General features: G+C 45.5%; 1 protein-coding gene and 1 long non-coding RNA gene across 4 annotated transcripts in view; one reads left to right on the top strand and one right to left on the bottom strand.

Moving 5' to 3' along the window:
- Nucleotides 1-12,303, top strand: part of AK5 (adenylate kinase 5) — a 239,594-nt gene that overhangs the window by 215,619 nt on the left and 11,672 nt on the right. For all 3 annotated transcript variants that reach the window (XM_060142523.1, XM_060142522.1, XM_060142521.1), the window contains one exon: nt 6,823-7,011. In XM_060142523.1, coding sequence (XP_059998506.1) covers nt 6,823-7,011 — 189 coding nt within the window. The remainder of the gene's footprint in view (nt 1-6,822; nt 7,012-12,303) is intronic.
- Nucleotides 1-12,303, bottom strand: part of LOC132516115 (uncharacterized) — a 108,660-nt gene that overhangs the window by 91,073 nt on the left and 5,284 nt on the right. The window contains exon 2 of the long non-coding RNA XR_009539259.1: nt 10,194-10,271. This is a non-coding gene — a long non-coding RNA (uncharacterized LOC132516115). The remainder of the gene's footprint in view (nt 1-10,193; nt 10,272-12,303) is intronic.

The raw sequence follows: 12,303 nt of genomic DNA, 5'->3' as shown, positions 1-12,303 counted from the left end.
AATGATCTGTGCCTTCAGTATCCAACATAGTGTGCTAAGGAAGGGAAGGTTGTCACTGTGTGTGTGTGTGTGTGTGTGTGTGTGTGTGTGTGTGTGTGTGTGAGAGAGAGAGAGAGAGAGAGAGAGAGAGAGAGAGAAGGAATATGAAGGAGGAGTTGGGGTTTCTAACCACCATCCACCATCCCCAGCTCCCACCCCAGTTGTGAACCCCTGGTTATAGTCACTTCGCGGCACAGGCCTGTATTTAGAGCCTGGCTTTATAAGTCCAAGACAAGTCATTTGATTCTACAGAGTTCAATTTCCTCTTCTATAAAATATAGGTGGAAAATAGCTACCTCCAGCCATTAAAAAAAAAAAAAAAGAAAGAAAGAAAAGAAATCTTGTCATTTGCAACAACATAGATGGATTTAGAGGGTATTTTGCTAAGTGAAATGAGTCAGACAAAGAAAGACAAATACCTCATGATCTACTTGTATGTGGAATCTAAAAAACCAACCAAACAAACAAAAACAGACTCATAGATACAGAGAACCAGCAGGTGGTTGCCAGAAGGGAGGGGGTGGGGAGTGGGCAAAATAAGTGAGGAGGATTGAGATGTACAAACCTCCAGTTGTCTAGTAAATAAGTCACGGATGTAACACACAGCATAGGGAATATGGTCAGTCATATCATAATAACTTCGTATGAGGAGAGATGGTAACTAGACTCATCATGGTGATCATTTCATAATGTATGCGAGTGTTAAAGCATTACGTAGTACACCTGAAAGGAACATGATATTGTGTGTCAACTATATTTCAGTTAAAAAAAGAAAAAATTGCTACCTCAGTGCTTGTTGGGAGGATTGGCTGAAATCCTTGAAATGTGCCTTATATAGGTATAAGCCTGCATATGATGTTCAATACACTGTTACGGTTTTTTTTCAAAATTATGTATATTTTTCCTGATTATAGAAGTAGGAATTATATAGATATGAGACAACACAGGAAAATGTAAAACAAAGACTAACCAACCACCCAGAGATAACACTCTGATGTCTGTTCTTCCGGTCTTGGTTGTACCTATCTTCATGCAGTTAAAATCGTACAGGATACATAACTATCTGAATAATAGCTGTTATTTTTTGAGCACTTAAAATGTGCCCGGAACTGAACTAGATGCTTTACCCATGTCATCGTATTAATCTTTACAGTGCTATTCAGGATTGTATTAATTGTATTAATCTTTACAATCCTATTCAGTAGGTATTATTATAGTTTATTTTCATCTCAAGGAGGGTGTGTGCTTAGCCTGACTCCCTGGTGTGAAATGGAAACGCTTTCCTGTGTTAACCCAACATTTCAGCAGCCAAACTAAACACACGTTAACAGAAGTGAAATGCACGGGTTTGCTCTTGCCTTTTCCTCCCAGAAGCCTCTTAGCTGAAATTCTGCCCTTAGCCTGACTATGCAGATGAGTTTCCCGGATGTGTGGATAATGACAGTGTATCGCTCTGCCTGGTTGCTCTGAACTGTCTCATAACACTGTTCATCTATAGAATCAGTGATTCTGTTTATAAGTGCATTCTACTCTTTGGAATGAACACTTAGCAGGAAAAAAAAAAAGTTATGAGTCTGGCCAAGGAACTTTCTAGTTGGTGTGTCCTAGTGGTTTGGAATTGTGGCAAGCCTTGGGACCACCTTGGGATTTTCCACTTGAGATTTTCCACTCTCTTCTTCCAACTTCCGGTTCATTGCAGAACTTTTGAGCTATGTAATGGCAGCACCAGGGCAGACGTTACGGTGGTGATGGGGTGGTATTATTATTATTAGGGTTGTGTGTTCAGCAATGCTGAAATGACCCCATCACCCCTCCTCTACTGAGGTTCCCCAAGGGGATAAAGCTCAGGAGTGAGAGCAAATGGGAAATAGGCCTGTGGCTCTGTTGTTAGCCGGGCCTTCCCTCCCAGTGCAGTGAGGCTGGTAGACACGCTGGAGTGTACGACTTAGGCTAAAAGCACGGGTGGGGCCTCTGACTCTTTCTAAACTCAAATCTGACCAACAGGGGCTTTTACGAAGTACAAAGGGATGAAAATGAATCTTGCCAGGCCCACATTAAATAACATTATCTCACATTTATGCAGTGCTTGAAATGGGCCGTGTATTAACTCATTTAATCCTCGGCAGCCGTCCTATGAGGCAGAAACTCTTGTCATCCTCATTTAAAATGAGGCAACTGAGGCGCCCAGAGAGAACAAGAAAGCTGGTACTCTGAACCGTCGAAAGTTCCTGAATGGCAGGACCCTGCCCACTGGTAATATGGCCTAACCCGTGTCCTGACTTAATCAGAAGAAAACTAAGGTGGGGGCAGAGGAGAGCAGGGAAAATGCCTCCTAATGCTCTACCTGCTGGAATTCTCCAGGCAAAGCCATCATCACAAGTCAGCTGACACCCTCATCCTGGTGGGCTGCTCTCAGCTGGGGTGACTGCTGATCCCAACCAGATTCCCAGAGGCAGCGAAAGCAAGTTTCCGCAAAATAAAACTAAATGGCCTCTGACACCGTCCACTTCTTTTCCTACTACCCCACCCTCCTCTCCTGGCTCCACTTGGCCCACCAGGCATCTGGCCTGAGTCCCATTCTGAAGGCTCTGGCACCCTCCACTAGGGGGAAGTCACCAGGCTTTGGAGTTACATGCAGCTGGCTCAGGACTGTCACTAACTAGTCCTCAGTGATCTGGGGCAAGTTAACCTCTGTGGGCCTCCATTTGCTCCCCACAGCGGTTAGAGCGATGGCACAGTGCGCCCGCTGCTGAAATGTTCTTACATATCTCAATGCCCTCCCAAGGGCACTTGTGCTCTAATAAGGGTCCCCTGAATACCCAAAGGCCATGAAGAGCCCAGCACTGCAGTGGCAGAATTCCAGGGAGCCAGCAGGGGAGTGCTGGGGACATGGAGTTGTCCCCAAGTCTCTGTGACTCATCCAGACAAGGACAGAGTTCTCTGTTCTCCCCTCCACGGGATGTTAGAGCAGGGGTCCCCAGCCCCCAGGACGCAGACTGGTATGGGTCCTCAACCTCTTAGGAACCGGGCCGCGCAGCAGGAGGTGAGTGGCGGGTGAGCGAGCGAAGCTTCATCTGCCTCTCCCCATCGCCCCCCATGGCTCCCCGTCGCTCTTATTACCGCCTAAACCATTCCCCTCCCTCCGCCCCACGTGTCTGTGGAAAAATTGTCTTCCACGAATGCATCCCTGGTGCCAAAAAGGTTGGGGACCGCTGTGTTAGAGGCTAACCATGGTCCAGGGAAAAAAGGCAGAGCTACTCCAAGGGACTTTCTAAAGAAATATATCAAAGCGTTTTGAAAAATGATTGAATGGTATTTCACTCAAACATTTCAAAAACTTATAGGTGTTAAAAGCATCAGTGGAAGAAATGACCTCTGAAGCCATGAAAGGACATGGAAGAAACTTAAACGCATATTGCTAAGTGAAAGAAGCCAGCCTGAAAAGGCTACACACTGGATGAGTTCAACACTATGATATTCTGGGAAAGGCAATTCTATAGAAACAGTAAAAAAAAAAAAGATCAGTAGTTGCCGGGGTTAGGGAAGAGAGAGAGGGAGGAATGGATAGGAAGAGCACAGGAGATTTTCAGAGGGGTGAAAGTATTACGTATTATGCTATAATGGTGGACCATGACATGATGCAACTGTCAAGACCCATAGAATGTACAACACAAAGGATGAACTTTAATGTCAACTATGGACTTCAGTTAATGCTTCAGTATTGTTTCATTAATTGTAACAAATGTACCACCCTAAAGACATCATAGGGGAAACCAGGGGAGAGGAATTATATGGTAACTTTCTGTACTATCTGCTCAATTTTCCCGTAAACCTAAAACTTAAAATCTATTAATTTAAAAAAAAAAAGAATCAGTGGTACAGGCCACTTCCAAATGGAATGGCTGCTTGACAGCTTTTTATGTAGGAAGGGAGTGCTGACTCCAGGAGAAATAGGTTAGGTCAAACCCCAATCTTGGCAGGAGAGCAGCTTCTCAAGGTATTATTTTGTGAAGAATCACCTGGGGATCTTCTTAAAATCCAGAGTCAGCAGGTCGAGGATGGTGCCTGAGCATCTGCATTTCTAACAAGCTCCCAGATGAAGCCTGTGCAACTGGTTCACAGCCCACACTTTGAGAATCAAGGTGGACGCTCCCTCTCTGTCCTGCACTTATTTCGGTTCATTTACTGCCAGCTCCTGCTCAGACACACATTACCTCTGTTTGTACCTGAATGAGTCCCTGAATTGTCATCCGTGTCCTCACAAGTGCCCTGAAAACCGCCACAGTAAGAAAACTCGCCTAGTCTCCAAACACAACCCCGACCGGAAACTGCTCCAGGAGCCAAACTCTGCAACTGAGCCCTAGGCTGCCGCTCAATCTCGCCCTCTGCTGGTGGACAAGGGTCATTGTCTTCTAAACTTTCACCCAGCTTTCTTACTGCTCAAATGCTCTTTTTTTTTTTTTCTTTCAATTAATAAAGACAGAAGAGTTAGATGACATGTTCCAGAGGCTTATTTCACTCTTCTAGATTTTGGAGAATTTTTCCACTTTGTTTCTTAAAGTACATCCTTCAGAGGGGGTAGATAAATCATTGAACAGCACTTACTGACAACTTAACGGCTCTGCGTGTTGTCTTAAAGTCCTCCCCTACCCTGACTTTGTTCCCATCCCTCCCAGGCGCTTTCCACAGTGGGGCGGTAAACTTTCGTTTACATTGCAAGATCAGAAGACAGCAACAATTTCTTTTGATCCAGGGTTGAGATTGGTAGTGGAGGCAAGGTTGGTATCCTCCAGAGAGAGACATCAGAAGCAAAAGAACACTTTAAGGGAAGGATGGGGAGATAGGGAGAGACACACTACCGATCATACACTATCACTCATTCAGGAAAACATTTCTTTGTTACCTACTATATACAAGACTTGGGATCAGGAGCTGAGCATTCCTAACGCCTACACACAAAGAGATCAGAGCCCAATACGGGGACATAACATAGTGACTGATACTTACCAAGTGTTTCCATATGCCAAGCAATCTACTTACATTACCTTATTTAATTGTATTTAATCCTCACAGCAATTCTGTGATCATCCTCATTGAACAAATGAGAAAGTTGGGGGTGCAGAGAAGTTGAGTGACACCTTTAGTTAATGATGAAGTCAGGTAACTTAAAGAAACAATTTGTTATTTTCTCTCATAGGGTTCTGGGGGTTGATGGGCTCAGCTGGCTGGTTCTCGCTTGAGGTCCTTTATTCAGCTGCAGTCAGATAGTTGGTAAGGCTGAGTAGACATGTCTGGAGCAGGGGCTGGGATGTCTACAACAGCCAAGGTCTGGTCAGGCATCTCTGTCCACATGGCCTCTCTGTGTGGCTAGCTTGGGCTTCCTCCCAGCCTAGCAGTCAGAGTCACTGGACATCTTAGATGGCAGTTGACCAGGCAGGAACTGCAAAACTTCTTATGATCTTGCTTCTAAAAGCATGTGGCTTTACAATAGCCAGGACATGGAAGCGACCTAAGTGTCCATCGACAGATGAATGGATAAAGAAGATGTGGCACGTATATACAATGGAATATTACTCAGCCATAAAAAGAAATGAAATTGAGTTATTTGTAGTGAGGTGGATGGACCTAGAGACTGTACAGAGTGAAGTAAGTCAGAAAGAGAAAAACAAATACTGTATGCTAACACATATATTTGGAATCTAAAAAAAAAAAAATGGTCATGAAGAACCTAGGGGCAAGATGGGAATAAATATGCAGACCTACTAGAGAATGGACTTGAGGACACAGGGAGGGGGAAGGGTAAGCTGGGACGAAGTGAGAGAGTGGCATGGACTTATATACACTACCAAATATAAAATAGATAGCTAGTGGGAAGCAGCCGCATATCACAGGGAGATCAGCTTGGTGCTTTGTGACCACCTAGAGGGGTGGGAGAGGGAGGGTGGGCGGGAGATGCAAAAGGGAGGAGATATATGTATATGTATAACTGATTCACTCTTGTTATACAGCAGAAACTAACACACCATTGTAAAGCAATTATACTCCAATAAAGGTGTTAAAAATTAATAAATAAATAATAAAAGCATGTGGTATCATTTCCACCATGTTCTGTTGGTCAGTTACAGTTCAGCTCAGATTCAAGGAGGTAGAGGAATGGGCTCTATGTCTCAATGGGGGGAAGAGCTTAAAGTACATGGAGGTAATGAATCAATGAAGACCATCTTGGAGACAAGTCACCACACCAGGATTTGACCCTCAGCTGCCTGACTCGAACCTTTGTGTGCTCAACCATTATGCTCTACTGACCACCACGTAGTACAGACACAGCCACATTGTGCTCCTGGTGGCTCATGTAAGATATAGTGGTGGACAAAGAAAGAGGTGATTAGCTTGTCCCAGTAGGTCAGGCAGGGCTCCCAGCAGGAAACACCACACACACACACACACACACACACACACACACACACACACACACACACAAACACACACACAGCCCTCCCCTTAGTGTGGAGGACAGATTGTGACTGCATTGGGTAGCATTCTATACAATTCCTGCATTACATGAGGTGACCTAAAAGCTGAGGACAAGAGACAGCTCTGAGGCAGCCTGTGGAAAGCTGCTGACATGGAAATAAGGAGCCATGATGTCCTGTCCCAACTCTGCCACAGTGTAGGTCTGGGACCCTGAGAGGAAGCAGAAGTAAAGAACTAGGGATCCCAGGTCTTTCCAGAACCTCGCTGAATGGAATTTCTGAGCATGTTGTGCCCCCTCCCCATCCCCAGATTGGAGACCCTCGCTTGGTGATCTGTATGGACTGCTCGGCAGACACCATGACCAACCGCCTTCTCCAGAGGAGTGGGGGCAGCCCGCACGCGGACGACAGAACCGCTATCACCAAGCGCCTTGAGACCTACTACCGGGCCTCCATCCCTATGGTCGCCTACTATGAGACAAAAACACAGCTACGTAAGGTGAGTCACCTCACAGCCCCCCAAAATGAACCAGCCACCCATTTTTTATTCAAAAAAAGAGAAAAAAATAGGAAATTTCCGTTAAGGGATCTTGGAATTAGAACTGCATATAGCTGCACAATTTGGGCCAATATGGGTCCCTTACTCTCTTCACTTTTTTTTTTTTTTTTTTTTTTTTTTTTTTTTTTTTTTGGTGGTACGCGGGCCTCTCACTGTTGTGGGTGGGTCCCTTACTCTCTTCACTTTTTTTTTTTTTTTTTGTGGTACGTGGGCCTCTCACTGTTGTGGCCTCTCCCGTTGCGGAGCACAGGCTCTGGACGCGCAGGCTCAGCGGCCATGGCTCACGGGCCCAGCCGCTCCGCGGCATGTGGGATCTTCCCGCACAAGGGCACGAACCCGTGTCCCCTGCATCGGCAGGCGGACTCTCAACCACTGCGCCACCAGGGAAGCCCTCTCTTCACTTTTGTATGTCATCATATGGACCATGAAAAGCTGGCTATACAATGTTCATAGATGCCATTATGGTTGCTGGAAACCGGTCCTATTTCCAAAAAAGAGAGAGAGGGAAGAAGGGAGGGACGGGGGGAGGGAGGGAGGGGGAGGGGGAGGAGAGAGGGAGGGAGGGAGGCACGGATGAGGCATAAGTTCTGCCTCCCAGACCTCAGCTGCACAGGAGGATCCAGAAGGTCTTGTCTAGATCTAAAATTCAACAACTTTGCATTTCTAGATTTTTGCCTAGTTCATAATTGGCCCTTGGCTGCCTCAGTTTCTTGCAATGACTAGTGTTATTGGGAGAAGCAGCATATGGGGCCAGGAGAGCAGATGAGGTGAAACGATGAGGAAATGGGTGGTGTCAACTCAATGATCATGAGCGCTAATCCATGCTGAGTCCCTGTTAAGTTCATGAATTTGGGAAAACTACCCAATCCCCATTCATTCACTCACTTAATAACTATGTATCAAGCGCCTCCTATGGACCATCCACTGCCCTGGTGGTTTGGATGCAGGTGATAAGATGCGGTTCTTGCCTGCTAGAGCCTTGGGTTTAGTAGGGGAGAGAGACACACCTGGGGTCACAATATGGGGTCAAAGCAAGCACAGAGTGAGTTCCAAGGGCCCTTTAACCTGGTCTGAGGGGAGACAGAAGGCACTGAGCAAGCTCACCAGAAGAGAACTAAGCTGAGCCCGAGGTGCAGGTGCCGTACGGGGAGCAGAGCACCTCACACAGAACCTCACACAGAAGGAGCTTGGCTGTGACATATAGTGCCAAGGAAACAAGCAACAAGAGGTGGAGGTGGAGAGGCAAGCAAGGACCAGATCAAGATGAACCTATCATAGGAGCCAATAATTATCCTGAGGATGATGATGCGAACTACCAAAGGGGACAGACATAGTCAGGGCTTCCATTTAGAAAGCTCCCTCCATCAGCCTTGTGGAGAATGAGTCCCAAGAAGGTCGGGCCAGGAGACCACTGGGAGGCTGGGAAGTATGCAGGAACCAAACCCTGAGGACCCAATGCAGAGGAGAGAGAGTGAACAGCTACTATCTGCTTTTCCCAGGAAGTTACAAGGAGACATGAGTCAATCAATAACAAACTTGTCTCGGAGACAGCTACAGGATCCATTCCTTGGGGAAAACCACTGATAATGAATTCTTATGTTCTGAGCCTGTTAATGGTCCATTTTCTAGACTCCTACGAACTTAGCCCTGTGTCGAATCTGAAAGGTGCCCCATGATTTAACTCAGAGGTGTCATGTATGTGACATGAGAGCGATCATCCCCGCCTTCTGCACCCACAGCAGGCACTGCTACGGCATCGTGGTGCTTTCCTCAAGACCCAGACGTGGCCTCATGATGTTGTTAGCACAGCGCGCCAGGCAGCTACTTCCAACTGCTAGGACTTGATGAGCAAGACGAATCCTATTTGCTGTACTTCATGTAACCTCCGGTTGCTACATAAAACAAAGACCTAGATGTTTAGAAACAAGCAAACAAAAAGTGCACTATATAAGAGCAGGGTCTTAAGAATTCAGAATTCAGGTGGCAGAGGCCTTTCCAGGATTGGTGATTTCCACCCTCCGTGCCGCCTAGAACACACATGGAAATTACCTTCCACTTTCAAGATTTGCAGAGGTGAGAAAAGTCCCTAAGTAATTCAGAGTCAGAAAAGCCCTTTTACCTCTATACTGCATTATTCCAACCTGAATTCTACACACTCACAAATGACTGGCACGTGCATGCGGGGGTAAGCAAGTTCTCAGATAAAGCTGATTTCTGGAATCCTCCTTAGAAATTAATATCTAAGTTAATGGGAAAGGGAGTTTCCCGTCCCACGCGGCTCATCTCTGCAGCTCCACCCCACCCCCCATTTTGGAGATGCTGGCTGTTGGGTCTGTGGTGAGGTCACATGTATGATCCACTTGGCAAATTTTTTTTTTTTTTTTTTTTTTTGCGGCACGCGGGCCTCTCACTGTTGTGGCCTCTCCCGCTGCGGAGCACAGACTCTGGATGCGCAGGCTCAGCGGCCATGGCTCACCGGCCCAGCTGCTCCGTGGCATGTGGGATCTTCCCGGACCGGGGCACAAACCCGTGTCCCCGGCATCGGCAGGCGGACTCTCAACCACTGCACCACCAGGGAAGCCCAAGAAATTTTCTTAAACTAGATGGGGGTGGTGAATGCACTTCAAGATTCAAGTGAGATGGATCAGTAGCTAGTGAGATTTCTTTAGGAATTAGAGCTGCCCAGTGGTCCAGCCCAGAAACACAGGACCCTCCAAAAGCACTTCCCTCAGACCTGTGTTGCCCAGTTACGCTTACGGTCGATCCATCCCCTGACACATTTACTGCCTAATGATAATCAGCCCTTTTGGCCTCCAACTAGCTAGAAAAGTGCAATGAAATTTCAAACAAAAGTAATAAAAAAGCAAAGCAAAACTTATATAGCCACTGCCTTACTCTTTGTCTTTGTTATGCCATCATCATACAATAAAGTTAGAAATTCTTGTAACATAAACCAAGGGATAGAAGTATATGTGATCCAAATGGATCCCCTGACCTTCCGTTTTCCTCTCTCACAACGCCAGCTTTGCACTGCATCTAAGAAAGAATTAGAACTTTCATCCATGTCACTCCATTCCTCCTTGCACTCAGGGCAGACATCATTCGTCAGCTGTGGTACTTACCTTCCTACCCAGTCTGGATGCCTCAGAAACTCTCAACACAGCAATACGGGTAGTCACACACAACTCACTAGAGTTGACCTGTAAGAGAAAGCTTTTTTCACCTTGAGGGAGAGAATTTATTATTGAAGAAATAATTGAAATGTAACATTTTGAAGTGAACAGCACAATAATTGTCCAGAGGTTGCCTGGTAGAGAGAATACTGGCCTGGGTATAAGAAAACCCAAGCCAAAAGGTGTGAATGAGCTTTGGGAACTTGGTGAGTCATTTCACAGCTAAACCTCTCAGCAGAATAAAATGGATGGACAGAATGGGATCTCCTGGAATACCCTAGGTCTGTCACTCCATGCTTCTCAGGGGAAAAAAACAAAAAACATAAAACATATATTTGTAATCATAAAAGTAACACAGACTTGTTTTAGAAAATATAGAAAACTAGGTAGTCCCATCACTCAGAGGCAAACATTCTGGATTATTTCCTTCAAATATTTTGGCTATGAATTTTTAAAGCATGATGGTGACCACAGGTATATTCATGAGGTTGTAGGTAAGAGGCAGCAACCCTAGCCGGCCTGACCTGAAACACGGAGCTTACTTGTAAGGTTATGTGAACCAAGGCTGAAACGCAGCAGGTCCAGGAAGCCCGTGGGACCAGGCTTCCCTATGCTCTTCACACCTGTCTTTCCCTCCTTCTCTCTCTCATCTTGATTTTTCTCTTTCTCTGGCCCAGAAGCTAGAATATGGCAAACGTGCAGCTTCCATGTTCATGTTACCACAACAGCTCCAAATTCCAGAGAGAAGTATTCTGATTGGCCTTGTTTTGCTCCAGTCCCTGGTCCTATCAGCTATGGCCAGGCAGGCGGGGTCACGTGGGGCTTTTTTTCACTTGTTGTGGCTGTTCTATTGATCGCATAGCACGTGTGGAGACACCGCAATAAACAAGACAAAGTCCCTCACTGAAAAGAGAAGAGCAGTAGACAAGGAAGTAAAATAATTGCTAATAGGATTAGCTCTATGAATAAGACAAAACAGAGTGACTTGTTAGGCGTGGGGACTTTAGACAGGTGCTTGGAAAGTCTCTAAGGAGGTAGCATTTGAATGAAGACCTGACTAATAAAAACATGGTTGCATGGTTGCCTGGGACTCTTCCCTAAAAACTGAGGGGAGAACAAGGAATTTCCAGAAGAGAAGATCTTGTGAACTGGGAGAAATTCCAGAAATAGCTTCCTCAAGTGGCATGTACAGAAGTGTATAAATTGATATTTAAAATCTCTCCTTTTGCTAAGGATAAAAGTAACAACTACTTTAAAAAAAGAAACTAGAAAATTTAAGAGCATAAAGATAAAAATTATCCAGAAATCTTCAACCCAAAGATAACAATTAATGAACATTTTGATATATTTTCTTACATTTGTGTTTCTTCATTTTTTAAAAATAAATTTATTTATTTTATTTATTTATTTTCGGCTGCTTTGTTTCTTCGTTGCTGTGCAAGCTGTGCCTGGCTTTCCTTAGTTGCAGTGAGCAGGGGCTACTCTTCGTTGTGGTGTGCGGGCTTCTCATGGCGGTGGCTTCTCTTGTTGCAGAGCATGGGCTCTAGGCGCGCAGGCTTCAGTAGTTGTGGCACACGGGCTCATAGTTGTGGTTCGTGGGCTCTAGAGCATAGGCTCAGTAGTTGTGGCGCACAGGCTTAGTTGCTCCACGGCATGTGGGATCTTCCCGAACCAGGGCTCGAAACTGTGTCCCCTGCATTGGCAGGTGGATTCTTAACCACTGTGCCACCAGCGAGGCCCTCTTGATTTTTTAATATACTTTTTGCTCATGGCATCATAAGCCCAGAAATACGCCCAGGCCATAGAGGAAGTGGTCCTGGTAACAGATGATATCCATCCCTGGGTTATTTATTAGTCTTAATCAATTTAAAACATAAAAAGAGAGGCCAATGACTCATTAAGCATGCATTCAACAGATGCAGAAAATCCAGTTCCTTGGCAACTTGGCTTTTGTAAAGGAGAAAATAAGTTATTCGTTCAACAGTTCTTCTGCTGCAGTGTCCCAACTTCATAAATAGCTTAGTCATTTTTAGTAAGTCCCAAAATACAGCTGTACCCA

This window comes from Lagenorhynchus albirostris, chromosome 2, assembly GCF_949774975.1.
Source record: "Lagenorhynchus albirostris chromosome 2, mLagAlb1.1, whole genome shotgun sequence".
NCBI classification, from domain to species: domain Eukaryota; kingdom Metazoa; phylum Chordata; class Mammalia; order Artiodactyla; family Delphinidae; genus Lagenorhynchus; species Lagenorhynchus albirostris.
This window is presented reverse-complemented; position numbering and strand designations above follow the sequence as displayed.